This window comes from Vanellus vanellus (genome assembly GCF_965231255.1).
Source record: "Vanellus vanellus genome assembly, chromosome: 4".
NCBI lineage: Eukaryota > Metazoa > Chordata > Aves > Charadriiformes > Charadriidae > Vanellus > Vanellus vanellus.
In genome coordinates this window covers 25,518,527-25,536,246 of record NC_138909.1, presented here as the reverse complement: position 1 = coordinate 25,536,246, position 17,720 = coordinate 25,518,527, and the positions used below count along the sequence as shown (strand labels likewise).

The window sequence follows — 17,720 nt, the reverse complement described above, 5'->3', positions numbered from 1 at the left end:
GGGCAAACTGCTCTTGGCCACCCTGCACGCCACAGAGCAGCCGGGGCCAGCTGCTCCCTCAGGAAGGGAAGCCGCAGCCGAGCACAGCAAGGCGGGCAGCGGCGGTGTCCTGTCCCAGCTGGCCCTGCGCTGGCCCTCAGCCCCAGCCACCAAACCAAGGGGCCTGGTGAGAAGTGCGGCTTGTGTGTTGTTCCGTGTTTTTAAAGAAGTCTTGCTTGTAGCCTGGAGGTGTGACTACACCACGATACACTGAGTGTTTCATTGTGATGGTTTTAGGTCTGCTACGGCTACTGCTGTTCGTTGCCCAACGATAACAACAGGAAAAGCAAAAAACAGGTAGAATTCCCTCCAAATAACAGCGGGACCCACACCAAACCACCCGAAAGCTATATAATCTGAATGTCTGTTTTCCACAGAATCCTACTGTCACACAACCTGTGTGTGCCTCCGATAATTGCCTGTGGAAACAGAACTGAGTCAGGCAGAACCACTACAATTAAAGCATGAACTGGCTTCTGGATGAAGGAGAAAAGATGCGTGCAGGTGCCACCAGCGGCCCCACCACAGCTTGGGAATGCCACACACTGAAATCCTGCTGCACCTTCAGGCCCACTCCTCACTATGCTGTAGGAGCCTCTCTACAGCTCCTGAAAGGAGGATGCAGCGAGGTGGGGGTCGGTCTCTTCTCCCAAGCAACAAGTGATAGGATGAGAAGGAATGGCCTCAGGTTGTGCCAGGGGAGGTTTAGATTGGATATTAGGAGACATTCCTTCACTGAAAGGGTTGTTAAACATTGGAACAGGCTGCCCAGGGGAATGGTGGAGTCGCCATCCCTGGAGGTGTTTAGACCGGTAGACCAGTAGACCACATGTATACATGGTGCTTAGGGACACGGTTTAGTGGAGGACTTGGCAGTGTTTAGGTTAATGGTTGGACTTGATGATCTTAAAGGTCATTTCCAACCTGAATGCTTCTATGATTCTCTCTCTGCAGAGGTACAGTGGCAGCACCGCTGGGAGCAGGACCTAGGGACACCCCTGTGCGGCGGCACATCTTCATTAGCATTTCTGTCCTCCGTTACCCCCCTCCCCGGGATTTGCTGGACACTAAGACTTCTCTTCTGGGTTTGCTGTTATGTTTCCTTCTTCCTCGCGTGTATTAGCTTGTTTTAAAGAAAGGAGGACCAGACTCAGACAGCTTCAGAGGAGCGAGGCCCGTGTTTTCTCCTGCTCTGGGGCAGCACGGTAAATGCCACATCTCCTACCGCCAGTCAGGCATTCCTCCCCAGAGACACAATCGGGGAGCGGCGCCAACATTAACGCTTTAATAACACCTGGCATTTCCTCGGGGTTTAATAAAAGGTTGCGAAATGGGTTGGTTTGGGTTTTTTTGGTGTTTTTTTGGGGAGAGGCGGGGGGGGGGACGGTTTGCTTTAATTCGCAGCAAGCGGTTCTGCGGCCGAAGGCCCTCGGCGGTTGCCGCTTGAGGCGGGCCCCGCCAGCCGCAGCCTCCCTCCTTCCCTCCCTCCGCCGGGCCCCCACACCCCCGCCGCGGGGCCGATGCCAGGGGCCGCCCCTCCGCTCCCCGCCCTCCCGCCGCTCCCCGGGACCCCGTGACGGTCCCGCCTCCGCCCCAACCCAGGCGGTAGCGGCGGCCGGGGAGGGGTGGGAGGGAGCGTGTGGCGCGGAGGAGGAGAGCCATGGGCTCGGCGGCGGAGCTGCTGCCGCCGCCACCGCCGCCCTCACCCCTCGGGGAATGCGAGCGGGAAGCGTCCGCCCGGTACCGACGGCCACCGGAGGAGCAGGTGGGTGTCAGCGGGTCTGGCAGGGCGGGACGCAGCCCCGGGGGGAGGGCGGGACGCCGGGGGGGGGGGGGGGGGGCGTACGCGCCCCCTCCCCCCCCGGCGTCCCGCCCCGTCCCCGGGGCTGCCGTCAGGGAAGAGATAAACCCCAAACGCCTTTTTGATTCATCTTCCGTGGAATTGCCGGAATTATAGGAATTATGCAACCCAGCCCAGCTGCGTGGGGTTGCCCCCGCGTGATGCCGGAGTATCCCCCCCACACACACCCCCACCACCGCCCTCCGCCTCTCGGTCCCCGTTCTTCCCTCCGAGCCGCGGATCCCGCGTGGGAGGGGGCGGGAGTGGAGGTGGCGGGGCGGTCCCCCCACGGCACCCCCGTGGGCGAACGTTTCGCTGGAAGCGGTCGGGGTGCGGGGGCCATCCACGGAATTCCCCCCCCCCCCCCCCCCGTGGGTCCGCCCTCAGTCTTTCTTCTGTAGGATGAGCGCCTGTGCACTCACACATGTCAAAGCTGTCCGTCTCTTTTGTTACTTACGAAATGGAATGTAGCGTAATCAGAGAAAGAGAAAAAAAGAAAAAAAAAAAAAAAACAAACCCTCATTTTATTAACTCGTCTGCTTTGTTCAGGGCAGGCGTTGTTCCGGCACGGTGGGTGGAAGTGGGCTTCTTGTTGGGAAATGAAAGGAGCCCCGTGGGTGGTTTCCCTGTTGTTAATTGTAAAATGGCTTTCCACGCACTCTTTGTCTTGCGGATGGACGGCGTTGTCCCCACACGTAGGCAAAGGCAGCGTTCTTAATGCACCTTTATTGATGCTTTATTTAAAGAAAAAAAAATAAAAAAAGAACACGACCTTTTTCATATTCGATACTTCAATGTAATGATCCCCTCTGACTGCCTTGAGCGGTTAAGTGGGAGAAATGCACTAGCACGGGTAATTGCATGGGTAATTGCACAGAGCTGCTGGAGTACATCCCAAAGTAATTTCCAGACAGATCTGTGTAATTTCTTAATTATTTCTGTTGAAAATTCTTATAAGGTGGTCGTGACTGCGCTCAACCATAAGTGAGCTCTTTTTCACAGCTAGAATAGCTTAATATTTGAAAGTGTCTGGTAGTATTGCCTGATGTTACAGCTAGAAGCAGGTCACTTCTGAAAGATGCTGGTGCTTGAGAATTCACTCAGCGACCATTTACGTAAGTCAGTTCATCTTCCTTGCCCCGTTCTCTAAAAAAAAAAAAAAAAAAAATGGGGCAGAGCAGGACATGTACTCGAGTGTAGGGTAAGGCTGGATGCTCTGAGAGGCACGGCAGTTCCCTGCTCGGTGTCCACAAGCCCTGCTGCAGGATATCCCAGAAGGAGAGTTACCAATACTCCCTGTTTCTGGCCGCTGTCTTCCTTCCCTGAAAAGAGAGGTGAAAAAAGCGGCATCAGATCATCTGGGATGTTGCTGCTTTCAAACCGGTGGTAAAGCCTCACTAAGGAGGGAGCTCCCTGCAGGTTACCGCTATTTCTCTCTTGGTGATGAGTGTGTCGGTGTGGTTTTGGGGGACAGTGAGGGCTGAAGAACTGCTTTCTGATGTTGCCTAAACACATTTTACAATGAAGTTGGTAAAGGTGCCACTTGGGGGGCCACCAGCACACTTGGCAGAGAAACCCTCTTCCCACTCTTCTCAGGCACAGGTAGTGATTGGGGCCCTTTCTGACGAGTTGGGACATAACGTTAGGATAGTGAGGCAGAAATTTTAAATAGGCCATGAGGAAGAAAGAGTAAATCCTTCCTGTTTACTGGAAATGTTTCATTGTTATAGTGTGGAGTATTTTCTCTGCGTACTGAGGTGCCAGCAGCTGGACAAATAATAAACTAGATTTGGAAATAAGGAGTATCAGTTGCTTTTATTTAATATGCATATAGAATGTGAACATTGCATATAATAACAGTAAAAATAATCATGATTTTATAAATGGAGTGTTTTATTTTTATGTGTAGGGAAGAGTAAAGCTAGGTTAGGGTTTAGTGGTACGTACACTTGCTGCAAAATTTGACAGAAAGTCCCAGATTCTCATGTTCAAGAGAAGCACAGACACGTAGCTTGATGTGGAGGGGCTCCTGGGTCATCAAGCCTAAGTCCCGTGCTCTCACTTTTTTTGCTTTCATGTATTTGTCCAGATTTCTCTCAAAATAATCATCTCCCCCTGCCCTTACACTCTCATGGAGGCACTCTTGCTGAACCCAGCCATTCCAGCAAGCAGGAATGCTGTTTCCAAGCTGGGTGCTTACCTGGAGTCCCTCGTGGAGGCCTGGCATTGTTGCTGTGTTTGCTGAGGGTGTTTGCACTGTTAACGTAACTGCTGGTCCTCAGCCTGTGCTTCCCTGTTTCGTGTTCTCTTTTGAAATATAAATGTGCTCACTACCTTAGTGTTACATGCGATGCAAAAGAAATGGGATAAAATCTGCTCTGATGATGGTGTAAATTCTTTTTTGCAGCTTTTTTAGGTGAGGATCCGGGGCTGGTAACCTGGGTGTAATTTGTATTTTCCACATTTTCTCCAAAATTAACTCGTTTTGTGCAAGATCATACCTAGTAATATAATGCTAAAAGAATACATTCCTGACAACCAGGACCTAAATAATAATGTATACACTCTTTAATATTTTCTTTTTTTTTTCCTACAGAGAGTACTCTGTAGGAAATAAATCCATTTATTTAATGCCAAACCCTCTGGCTTTAATTTTCTATTGAACCTTAGTATTATGTCAGCAAGGACATGCTTAATGAAATTACTGACAGGTACATTTTTAAAAGAATAGAAGGATATATTATGAAATGCTATACATAGTCTTTGGAATTCACTACTGCAATAGACTAGAATTACCTACTTCAGCGATTAGATTTAAAAGCTGAACTGGATGATAGTGTGATTAATATCCTTTGTAGGTTTATATGCAAAGATGAGAATAATTACCCTTACTTTAGTCTTCAAAGCGCTGCAGAACCTGGGTAGTTTCTTCCACCTCTCCTGTATTGCATTGCTGGTGTTCACAAGTGGTATGTGAAGGCACCAAAAGATTCAGCTGCTCCTGAAGCCATGGGAGGAGGATGCTGCTTCACCCTGCAAGTTCACAATTTTTTTCCTAACTGTTAGTAGTAATTAGTCAGACGCACAAGTTGTTCTGTATTTCCAACATCGCTAGAGTTAAGGACCTCAAATCTCCTTCCCTAACCCACTTTCTAAAATAGGTTAGCCTCTGACTGTATTACTACAACCTAAATCTCATCAACACCTATAAATTAAACCACGAAGTAAGAACAGAAAGATGGAACACACGTGAGTGTGTAATAATAAAAGGTGAGGCAGAAGTCCTTCATTTGCAGTAGGGCATGAGATGGTGTTAGCAGGAGACACAACACCCACTCCATCCATAGGGACTTTGAAGCCAAGCTGTGTTACAGCAGACAGAGTTCCTGAAAGCCGTGGCACTGTGGCTCTCTTCTGTACTGAAAACTGTCTTGCTGGGCTGTAATGGGTTTTAGTCTCTTGTAATCTAAGTGGAAGGCAATGGCAAAATTCCCAGTTGCTTCAGTGAGGCCAGGATCTCCACCTCACACAGGTTTAGGGTACACAGAATCCAAAGTGCTGTCCGACAGCTAAGATAAAACCAATGCTTCTGCTAGAAAATGTCTAAGTGCGGGGTTAATATGCAATACATGTATTCACAAGTAGATAAATTAGCTTAGACAATGACCTTTCCATTAACCTGAGTCTGTAACCCTTTGGGATGTTTTATTATTATTTTGAACAGTTTTATTGCTGTAAGTGGAGTATTTTATCTTCCAATAGATGGGCTCAGATTTAAAGAAGCTATTACAAAAGGGTTTTGGTGTTTCCCCTTGAGAATTACGTTGAAGAGGTATGGGTGTCTTAGCTAAGTTCAAGTCCTGAACTTTCTGAGTAAGTTTCCATTATCACTAATATTTCTCCAGCATGGAAAGAATGAGCAGAAACAAAGCTAGAGGATAATAGCAAGAGCCTTGTGGTGTCCCTCATGTAAATGTTTCATTGTTCATTGGACTGTAGGATGGACATGTGCATTGTTGCCTGGAACCGTATCGTTTCAGTCATAAGTCAGTAGAGGCCAAGAATGTTTTAAAGTATACTTGTACGTGTGGAAAATGTGGTGCCTAAGGCTGGAAACCTATTTCTAATTTATTCCATACTGAGATAATCTGAAAATTGTAGGTTTTTCGTGCTTACAGTTGTTGGGATTTGTTTCCGAACCAAAGATAGTACTACCTGACAGGGAGAGCTTAACCCCAAATTTGTTCTGGCTCAGCAAATGATTTAACTCCTCTGCGGTCGTTCATAGCTACATAATAATATGTGATGATAACTTTCTGAAAATCATTAGTGGGTTTTCTGAGACTTGACAGCATTTGAAGAAAAACAAAAAAAACCCCAAACCTTCAGACATAGCTGTAGCACCTACAACATATAGGATAGCATGCTCTGCTTGAATAATGTGAAGATCCCTTTTTCTTACAGAAAAGAGTATTCTGGAGATAGAAGCAAATAGAAATTTCTTCTCCTTAAAAGGGAAAATTGACAGCTGTGGGTTTTCAGCAAGTCAGTGCATTGATACTGCGCTGAACGTAGAGTGGATTGCAAACCTTTTGCTGGGTCAAGCTGACCATTTTCAGTGGGGGAACATTGATAAGCAAAATCCTATGGAAATTAAGTGCTGCAGGTGTAAGGAAAAGACGTATTAGAAATTGCTTTTGCTCTAGTCTCTATGTAAAATTGGAGCATGGATGGGATCAAGTGACGGGGGCAGCAGCAGGAGCACAAGGAAGAGTGCAGACGGCAGCTTAAACTGGGGGGTGAGAGGCAGCAGGCCTTAGCATGGGGGCAGGCGGGTTTCCTCTCCCTCGGACCCTCCCGTGCCGGGTTCTCGTCTGTGACACTTTTCTCATCTGGTGCTGTATTAGTGGGGAAATATACTCCTGAAATTCTGGGACGCAAACACGGTTTAAAACTGAGGGAAGCCTCTGTTGCTCTTGAAGCCTTCTCTGCTCTGCACACGCACAAGTTCAGTGTCTGGAAAAGCCTTTTCAGCTCCTTAACACAAAACTGCTCCTGCTATGTCAAAGTTTGTTTCAGCAACTGTTGATGCTAAACTTGAGTTGCCGTAAAAGCTGACTAAAGGGGGTACGTGCAGTTGCTTTTCTTATGTTGTTGCTTGTTTCTATAGAAACATCTTGTTTCTATTTTATAAATGGTGTCTAGATTCTTGCTATGAAATGAACCTTAACACAATCTTTGTTTGCCATGTTTTTCTTTAAACTCCCTCTAAATATGTCATTTTTATTGGTAGCTGTTGTAAAGTACTTTTGTTATTAAGAATTTTTCTAGTTTTCTTGCATTTGCCTTTTTTTCCCCACAGGAACAAGTTAAACATAGGGGTTTTTCTGTCTTGTTTTTCATCTGGAAGTGAGGATTTTTCTCATTTCCTAATCTGTTAATCTTTTCATATTTAAATATCAGATTAAAATTAGCCAGGGGAAATGAACCTGGTGTTGGTTTGGTTTTGTTTTTGTTTTTTTTCTCCAGACAGTTGAAATTAATGTTGTTGTCTTAATAGTCTGTTGGCTGAGTATCAAGATCTTTTTACAGCTTACATTTACAAGGTCAAATACTAATCGTTAGTTTCATGTTAGCAAAGGATGCGAAGGGATACCATTCTCTTCCTGCTAGAATAGAAGAGGAAGAAAATCAGAAACATTTCCAATAAAATTATTTGCCTTTCTTGGGCAAATTTCACTTTCTTCTAATTAAACATAAGAAATCTTTTTAAGTATGAGAAAGCAGGGTGCAATCCTGGTTACATGCCAGGCGTTACTAGTAACGAAACTATCTAGTTTGCATATGTGGAGGAGTAGGAGGCAGAAAGGCTGTGCCTGGTCGACCCGTGCGTCTCAGGGTTTTTACTGGTGCCCTGCGGTGGGGCGAAGCTGTGGTTCTGAGAAAGAGGAGGCCACCACCTGGGAACTTGCCGTTCGCTGCAAATCTCCAAAGCCTTTTCGTGGCAATACACTGGGCGGTCAGATGGCTGAGTACCGGCAAGACTGGGTAATTCATTCCGGCGGGATTTACGTTGCTGGCTATAGCTGCAGCTGCATGTTGGCTGGTGCATGTCCCCGTCTGCACCCAGCAGAAGTTGATCTCTTATTTTGGTGGGGAGGGAACTTGTGGTTTCTTCCGTCCTGGTTTCTGTCATCTGCTCACTTTCTTCTCATATTTTTCTGTAAGATTGAGCTTGAAGTGTTTTCAGTTTTAGTTTGCATCCTCTAAAAAGAGGTGGCTTTGCGAGGCTCTCACTTCTGAACGTTAATGCTCCAGCTTTCACAAATATAGCAGTATTTTTCAGTAGGTAAGCGTGTTCCTAAAGTCACATCTCAGTGGCTTTTTTGACATTTACGTGTCCATGGACTTCGGCTATCAGACACAGCACCTGTTCCCTGGAGTAAAAATAACCATGACTGGAGTAAAATAGATAGTGAACAGTTAAATACTGCAGAGGAAACTTTTAACCTGAAAAAAAGGAAAATGTGCGGGTGGGTATGTAAATGTGATATCCCTGCCTTTCTTTATTACACTTTTTTTTAACGTTTCATTTAGATGTCGTTAAACACGTGTTTGCTACTAATATCAAGAGAGGTTTCTTTTCTATCTAACATGGAACTAATTCTCTTCAAAGAAATAAAAAGAGATGGCATATTTATAACTGTAAATGTGACCGACTGTGATCTGAGGCACGTTATTTATGCTGATTGATGAGAAGCTCAACATGACCCAGCAATGTGCATTCGCAGCCCAGAAGGCCAACCGTATCCTGGGCTGCATCAGAAGAAGTGTGGCCAGCAGGTCAAAGGAAGTGATTCTGCCCCTCTACTCCACTTCCGTGAGACCCCACCTGGAGTACTGCATCCAGCTCTGGAGTTCCCAACATAAGAAGGACATGGACCTGCTGGAGCGTGTCCAGAGGAGAGCCACGAGGATCCGAAGGGTTGGAGCACCTCTCCTATGAGGAGAGGCTGAAAGAGTTGGGGCTGTTCAGCCTGGAGAAGAGAAGGCTCAGGGGAGACCTTATTGCAGCCTTCCAGTACCTAAAGGGGGCCTACAGGAGAGGTGGGGAAGGACTTTTTACTAGGGCATGGAGCGATAGGATGAGGGGGAATGGCTTTAAACTGGAAAAGGGCAGGTTCAGATTAAACATTAGGAAGACGTTTTTCACTCTGAGGTTGGTGAGGCACTGGAACAGGTTGACCAGAGAGGTTGTTGAGGCCCCATCCCTGGAGGTGTTCAAGGCCAGTCTGGACGTGGCCTTTGGCAACCTGGTCTAGTGGGAGGTGTCCCTGCCTATGGCAGGGGGGCTGGAACTCGATGATCTTCAAGGTCCTTTCCAACCTAAACCATTCTATGATTACAAACGATTCAGAGACATTGCTTCTTGTATGTGTTGGAGGTGAACTTTGTGGATACCTGTTTCCTACTCCTCTCTCTCTTTGCCTTCTTTGCCCAGCAGCATTTTTTTGACTCTAACATCCCAGACTTTTACATGGAGAGCAGTTATCTCCCCAATAGATTGGATTTTTCTCCTCCATTGCTGGAGTTTACATTTCTGTAATGCTCTTTTGGGCAGTTGATGCAAGAAAAGAGAAACTGATAGACTTATACTCAGCCTGGTGCTGTTACCAAGTTGAGTGCGAGGTGGGAATCTTTCAAGTTGTCTGAGCAACGAAAGACTGTTGGGGTTCCTTTAATTCATTAGTCATGAAAAATAGGAAGAGGGATGTTATTTGGTTTGTTTTGAACAATCTTGTACCTTCAAAGTAGTTGAATGGGGTTTTTTTATCTTTTTTATCTTGAATCTTTAGGTGGAGCACGTTCCTTATGTTCATCCACTCCCTCCTCCCACAGAATGAAGGCTGTTGAACTTCATCCAATTATTTCACTCAAGTCAGTTACTTAGGATTTTTTTTCCACACACACAAAAAAATCCCAAACAAAACAAACCATCTCAAGGTCCTTAGGCTGAGTGTGGAAAACTCAGGACCAAGCTGCTGCTTCAGCAGATGAAACTCCTGGAAGACGAGACCGTAATGATGCCTGTTCTCCTCACAGCGAGTGCAGTGGTGAGGTTACAGGACTGAGAAATGTTGCAGTCACTTTAGGGATATTCAGTTTGCGGTCCTCCCAGACAATTCATCCAGCCAACTGCTGCCTTTCCTGGTGGCCCTGTAGCCCCCCACCCATCACGCTAGCCTTGTGGCTGGTGTGTGTGTGATGAACCAGGGCTGTCTTTCTTCCAGGAGACTGGCAGGAGGCACCAGCTGCAGCTGCTGGAGCAGCTTGGGTTGCTCCTTTCAGATGACTTTCTTCTTTCTGGGGATGAGCCCTGGGAAGCCCAAGTTGTCCTGGCTGGGGCGGTAACCCTGAGCACACAGAGGTTCACCTGTACACAGATGTTGCAGTAGTTTGTCGCATGTCATCTGCAAATTCGTCGTATCGAGCAAGTGTGGGGTGTCCTGAGCGTGGGCGCCAGGCCCCATTGCTTGCTGAGGAAAGTGCTGCAGCAGTAGCCATGCGTGCCCCTAGGAGAAGCTGCAGAGACTTCCAGGCAGAGCTTGTCAGTGACGCTGTGTAAGGACATCCAGTCTTTGTGTAAGGACATCCAGTCTTTGTGTAAGGACTTTGTTGATATGGTCCTTGAGCTCGCATTGCTGATAGCAGAAAAAAAGAAATGCTAAATCTGTGTTTCCATGCTCTCTTTGATTAGCCACAAGAAAATAACTTTCCGAGCATGCTGGGTAGGTTCATGTCCCCTTTGGATCCATTTGTGTTCTGCATCCTCCAAGTGCTTGGCAAAGTTATTTGGTGTGATCTGTAAATGAGCAGGGGCAGGATTTGAGCAATTTGAGCAATTCCCAGCAATTTGAGGGGAAAAGGCCTTGGACTGGCTACGTTATACTTAGAAGGTGGAGACAGGGGTCAGCCTTAAATGATGGTGGAAAGTTCAGTGCTAACTTTATCCTTCTGTCCTAGCAAGTAGCATGTGAATCATTGCAAAGATGATTTCTTTGGGGGGAGTATGTTCTGATAGGATCTGGCGTTTCTCTGCATTGTCAAAACACCTTTGATAGGAATGGGGTAAGCAAGAAGTGGTCTCCAATCATGGCTTACCTTGTGCTTTCCTGAATTTAGGCAGCAGGGAGTTTAAGTGAAAGTGGTGGAAGTTTGTCATGAGCAAGGGTAGTTAGTGGTCAGAACACACGTAATTTTGTGTGTTGTGTTGATGATGAACATAACTGGCAAAGCCACAGCTGGATGTTTGTTGGATTCCGTTGACTTTACTTTCTCTGTTGTTTTAAAGCTAGTCCAGGAAAACATTCAATTACATGGGATTTATTTTTTTTTCAGAAGCACTTCAGGGATGTGTGAGCACCAGCTGTGCTAAAAGTGGACAGAACTTGCACTTAGTATCTCCTTTGTTACGTCCTTGGAAACTTTAATTTTGAAAAAAGGTCCTTTTATGGCATCCTGCATCTGAGAGGACATGTCATGGTTCCGCTTAAAGCAGCCAAGCCCCTCAGCCTTTTGGCCGTAACAGCTGGGTAAATTTGGTTGCAAAGTTTCCGTAGTAAAGTTTTTCAGAGTTTGGACTTTCAAGTTCTGACTTGCTGCCAGTAAACAGTGGGAGACAGCAGACAACAGCTTTGCTGATGAAAATGTGCCATTTTGAACAGGGAGGGAAATGGTACAACACCAAACGTCTGAAAAGAGAAAACAGGGTGATTGATGGGAACCTTTGGGGACTGTGGTAGGCTTGTGAAGAACATTGTGCATACGCGCTGAGCAATGGGACAGATCAGACACCTCCCCCTCTGTTCCATATGATAACCCTATTTTTTATTTTCAATAAAGTAACAAATATGAAATGGAGTGTGGAGTACTGCGTCCAGCTGTGGGACCCCCAACATAAGAAGGACATGGACCTGTTGGAGTGAGGGCAGAGGAGGGCTGCGAAGATAATCACAGGGCTGGAGCACATCTCCTGTGAGGACAGGTTGAGAGAGCTGGGGTTGTTCAGCCTGGGGAAGAGAAGGCTCTGGGGAGACCTTGTAGCAGCCTTCCAGTACTTAAAGGGGGCCTACAGGAAAGCTGGGGAAGGGGGACTCTTTAGTAGGTTGTGTTGAGATAGGACAAGGGGTAATGGTTTTAAATTAAAAGAGAGTACATTCAGACTAGATATAAGGAAGACTTTTTTTATGCTGAGGGTAGTGAAGCACTGGCACAGATTGCCCAGAGAGGTCGTCGATGCCCCATCCCTGGAAACATTCAAGGTCAGGTTGGACAGGGCTCTGAGCAACCTGATCTAGTTAAAGATGTCCCTGCTTACTACAGGGAGGTTGGACTAGATGGCCTTTAAAGGTCCCTTCCAACCCAAACTATTCTATGAGTCTATGAAATATTTTTTAAATTAAAAAAAAAAATTGTTACACTATATGAAAACATTCAAGGAATATAAAGTAAAAAGGAAATTGAGTCAATGAAGTCATACACAGTGGTTGTACATTTGTATAAAGGAATCTGCTAGTGTAATTTGCTTTAAGGGCATTGATAATCCCAGTATGTCTGAAATAAAATCACTTAGATTTGAAATTGATTACCGTAAGGAGTAATTAATTACAGCAATTTGATCAGAAACATTAGGTTAGGAGACAAATGCTCCCCCGGCCCCTCCGAATTCCTTCATCGCTCCTGTCTTTCGAAGAGTGAGAAAAGGCAAACAAATTACTGCGGATGAAGTAGACGCCTCTTACGTTCCCTCCTGCGTTGAGGCTAATGAGGTCTGGGGGTGCCCCTGCGCGGCACGTGTTAGCTGTGGGGAGAGGAGCTGCTGTAAAGGCCTGGAAAGCGTGCTTTCTCGGGGGCTGGTGCAGGTAAGGAAAGTCCCTTCGCTCCCACTCGGTACACAAAAAACTCTGAAAGGTTGTGAAGCCAAGGCTGGGTTGTTGGTTTTTAAAACTAGCAACTTTGAAACAGAAACTTCTTTTGCTTTTAAATGAGGAAGCTCTGTTTTGTTGGGGGGGAGGGGGGAGGGGGGGGGATCTCAGAATGGGTACATTTCTCTTTCCGTGTTTTTCTGTTATGGTAGTTTCTGTCTCACTTCAGGCTGATTCAGCAAAGACTTAGCATGAAAATAGTCTTATGGAAATCAAGAGTCAGATGGGAACTGGGTGCTTGCCGATGATAGCTAATTTCTAAAAACGTTTGGAAAAGTACTTTTGGGGGGAAAAAAGGTATTTGGTTCTAAGGATATGGTTTGAGAGCTACTGGCCCATATGCGGGACTGTATGCCTTTTTACTGTCGCCCTGAAAATTAGTAAGAGAACTCCTACATGCAACATTAAAGCTTATTTAATATTTTTTAGCCATTTGGAGTATTGTAACACTACTGGTGTTTGCCCTAGTGGTTCTATTTCAGCTACACCTCTGAAGAAACATATTTGTCCAGCGTGTGAAATATTATGCAATAGTAAAGAAAAATATGCCATCTGTGTTTTACGACTGATCATCTGTTTTCAACTTCACTTGTTTTCTGCTGAGTTGCCTGAAGCAAGACATACTCAGCCTGAATTAACTTAAGCAGGCTTTGAAAACTTGAGAATTTCCATGATTGTTCTCAAAGGTTTTGTAAGCTCTCGAAAATATTTGGAAAAATAACTTGACACTTGCTTTGTAATTGAACACACACTTGTCAGTCTCCGTGCCTAGAAGCTTGCTCTGCGTAATTGCTTTAGTCACAGATCTACCCGTGTCTGAGAAGCAGAGGGTGAGGTACAGCTTTGGTTAAAAAAATAAAAAAATAAAAAATAAAATGAAAAAAGGCCTGGACAGCCTAAGTAAGGTGGGATTTACTCTGTACCCTGCTTAAGAGACTGTGCGCAACTTCTGGCTGTTAGCTTATCAAAGCAGAGCGGGGCTCCAAGGGAAATCCCGTGTCTTACAGCTGCCTCATACCAGGAGAGACATCGGTGTGGAGACGTGCAGTCCATCGTGCTTAGCTGGGCTGGTGGAAATGTGCCTGCGGGTGGCTTTCTTGGAAGTGCTGCGCTCCCCTTGCTCTGTGTGAAGGTTTCCAGCATGTTGCTGAGAACCATTAAAATAATCCAGAGGCAAGGATGTGATTCGTTTGTTTTCCCCCTGCTGGTTGCGCTGGCCACTGGCTCAAAGCCGAAGCTACTTTGCTGGAAAACTTAGTGATTTCTCCTGCGGATGTGAACTGTTTCTCTCTGAAAGGGTCTCTGATCCCCTCCACCATCATCCCGTAGGCACATGCTCCCTGTGATCTCTGCGTGCAGGAAGCAAATTAATATATTTTCCCTTCCCAGCACATTCTTTCTCTTTTCCCCTAATTGTTGTGATCAATATACCACTTAGGCTAATGGTTTGTTTGTCTGCCTGTGCTCTGTGGGAATAGAGGGGAGAGAGTTCCTGTAGTAACGCTGTGTTCCCGGGGTGCCGAGCACCCTGCCCCGCCGGGTCTGCCGGGGCTCGCAAGAAGCTCGGCCTTTCTTGAAGAGACTAAGCTTGAAACACTGGTGTTAAAGAGGAGTCAGCATTTATTTGAATGAAATAAAGCACAGTTAAAGCCCAAATGCTGAAAACTGGGGTTTCCGTATCCAGTGAAGGGGAGAAAACGACCTGGGCCTGAGGAATGGGCTGGAAACAGAGAAGGTGGTGGCTGTCCGTACGTACCCTCCAACACCGCAGTTCTCCACGTTCCGGCTCTTCTGTAGAACTGCAGAAAAATTGAATGCAATGTTCATTACTATTCAGGCTTCCGGCACCCCTCTCTTTCTGGGGTGCAGTACTGAAGCTTAAACCAAAATCTTTGTGAATATGCAAATAAAAAACCACCCAAGCACACATGGCTGAGGGACTGTAGGGGGGTGGTTGTTTTTTTTTTCCGAGTAGCAGCTGTGGTGCGTTACCCAGCCTTCATTCACTCAGAAGGTTCTGCATCATGGCCTAAAGTCTGGCCTAGAAAAAACAATTCACTTCCTTTGGTCTGTCCTGGATGTTTTTCTGTGGGAATGGGAATTCACTTTATTACTTCCTATCTAGTAGATAGTCTGGCACTGCTACGGGAGGAAATTTCTGTTTCTCCACCGAGACCATGCTGTGTAAGCAGGGACACAGAATAGCTTTCATCCTTGAAGACAGAACTAAAGATACGTGTTTGCTTTGAATCCAGGAGTAGACTAATTGCACATAGAGTTTGCAGGCAATTTGTTGGATCTATTGATCAGTTGACTGAAATACGGATGAGTAGCTGCTGCATGTGTTTTCATTGCTGCCTGTTGGAAGGATTAGAAAACTCACGTTCATCATCTTGAAAGTGTGTTCACCCTGTCATACCCGAACACAAGGCAATAAGGTTTTGTGCAAAGGATCTCTGGACGCTGGGGAAGGAGGGATGGGATTTCAAGCTCTAATCTAGTTACAGTTTACATATTGGAAGAGTTGCATGTTTTCTACAGTGATATTCAAACATGGCATCTTCATCTAAAGATGTGCTTCTTCCTTCCTATGCATTTGGCCCATTGTTTTTCTGTTGGGAAAAGTGCAGAACTTGTATCCCCTCCCCTTTGCTTCCTTGTACCACCACTTTGCATCTGTGTGGTCCTTGGGTCTGTCTTCCTTTGCCTGACTTTCATGGCTTTCTACACCAACATCAGGATGGATGCTTACCTTCTTCCTAGTCGAATCCAGTGCCCCTCTTTCAGTGGTGATAGTAGCCCTTCAGTTCCCTGTGCTTTGGTGCGAAATACTTTCTAGTTCATGCTTAATACTTTTGTATCATTCTTGTGGTTCTGAAGACATTCTGGAAATAATTTTTAACAAATCTACCAGTCAAATCCCCTCCCTGAAATTACAGGCATCTAATTCTATTTTGGTTGCCCTGACTTGCAAGTTGCACAGACAGGTAAGATGTATGACTTACATAGAGACCTTTACCCCTCCGGAGTGGCGTCTGGAGGGGAGACAGCTTATCATATGTTTGTACTTATCACTTCAAATGTCCCAAGTTTGGACAAGTGAGTGTCGTCCTTAACGTTGTACTGAAGTCACAAGCTACGTAACATTTCCAATTTCTCGATTTAAGGAGTAGCTTTGTTGCATATACATCTTACTTTTATGCATTCAAGTGAAACAGCTGTGACTTGTTCAGAATCACAGTAATAAGAACCGATTGTACAACATATTTCCTAATTTTGTTTCTGTCCGCAGGTCCAGCAAGAACAAAGAAACCATACCACAGAACCCGTAGTAGATGACTATAAAAAGATGGGGACTCTCTTCGGCGAACTAAACAAAAGCCTTATCAGAATAGGCTTCACAAGGATGTACTTTGGAGAACGGATAGTAGAACCTGTAATAATTATATTCTTCTGGGTTATGCTCTGGTTTCTTGGCCTACAAGCTCTTGGACTAGTTGCTGTTCTGTGCCTTGTCATTATTTATGTACAACAGTAAAATTTTATAGATGCTGTTCGGATTATGTATTTCAACACTGTCACTATGTCAGTGGATTTATGTGTTTTAAGTAAATGGGTGGCATATCAAAAACTGCAATGCTTCAAATTGCATTTTGCTGAACTTCCAACTTTTGGGGTGAGGGGCAACTAAAATTATGCATTTTAAGCAAAGTCAGCAGTGCCCTTCTACATCTTTGAAGGGCAAAAAAGGAGATGTTTGTAATATAATGGTGTCCAATGTACTGTTTTCTGCACTCCCGGGGCCTTAGTCCAAGGATTGGTATTTTGTTCCCATCCCCCTCACACCCCCCCAGTGTTCTTGCTTTGTATAGTGAAAATTTCCTGTCTGGTTTTAAGAGGACGTTTGATTTGAGTGTCCCGTTTCACTGTTGGGGAAGGTTCATGTGATGTTTGTTCCCTGAAGCAGCATAATTTGCTAGTTTTTTGCTGAAAAGCTGTATCTGCATGAGGCAGGTGTTGCTAACAAACGTACAATGACAAACGTTCATAAGATGAATACAACTTCCCGACATGGAAGCATCTTTGGTAGTACAGTTTGTAGGAGGCTTTCCCCCAGGAAACAAGCTAGGCCAGCAGAATGCTTTTATACTGATCATGGTGACTTCATGCAAGGCTTCAGCTGTTGTTTAGGAGGAATCGCAGTCTTGTGTTGGCCAGATGGTCTAACGTAGCTCTGCCTTAGTTTTGGAAATGTACTCAGCTCCCGCTGCTATTTTTCTTTCTTTTTTTTTGTATACTTGCTCTTTCCCCCAGCCCTCCTTCTGAAGATAAATGTTTGGATAATTCATGGACTTTGTAGGTAGTTACAGCTGCAGCGTTGGAGAGCTGCCATTCCGGACGGCAATGCTGGAATATTGTCTGCTCCCTCTGGGCCGTGTGTGAAGTATCTGAACAACCGGAGAGATATCAGACCAGATCTCTTTAACGCTTCCCTAATTTGCTGCAGTGTGGACCCAACACGAGCTACGAGCTTTGTGTACATAGGCAAATCAGACCTGTTTCCTCATGCAAGGCAAGAATGTAGTTGAAATCAGGTGGTCATTTTATCGAGTAGTCTTAACTGATTCATTTCCACGCTAGGGAACAAAAATGCGTATCTATAGGTGCATGTCACATGGGCAACATGAATCGGAGAATAGGTTCTATACATTCAAGGGTAGGTGCAAAATTCACTCTGGCTCCGTGGGAGCCACACCAGGGGTGTATTGAATATTTCCAAGTTGAACGTGCTCATTTAAAGAAAAACAGTGAAATGAGGCAGAATCTTTACTAAATAGGCTACCAATGTAATATCT

General features: G+C 45.5%; 1 protein-coding gene across 1 annotated transcript; it reads left to right on the top strand.

Annotated features, from left to right (window-relative positions):
- Positions 1 to 1,656: 1,656 nt before the first annotated feature.
- Positions 1,657 to 16,482, top strand: FAM241A (family with sequence similarity 241 member A). The gene is made up of 2 exons (XM_082482083.1): positions 1,657 to 1,804; positions 16,157 to 16,482. Exons 1-2 carry the CDS (start codon positions 1,700 to 1,702, stop codon positions 16,400 to 16,402), a joined length of 351 nt encoding a protein of 116 aa, XP_082338209.1. The 5' UTR covers positions 1,657 to 1,699; the 3' UTR covers positions 16,403 to 16,482.
- Positions 16,483 to 17,720: the final 1,238 nt, after the last annotated feature.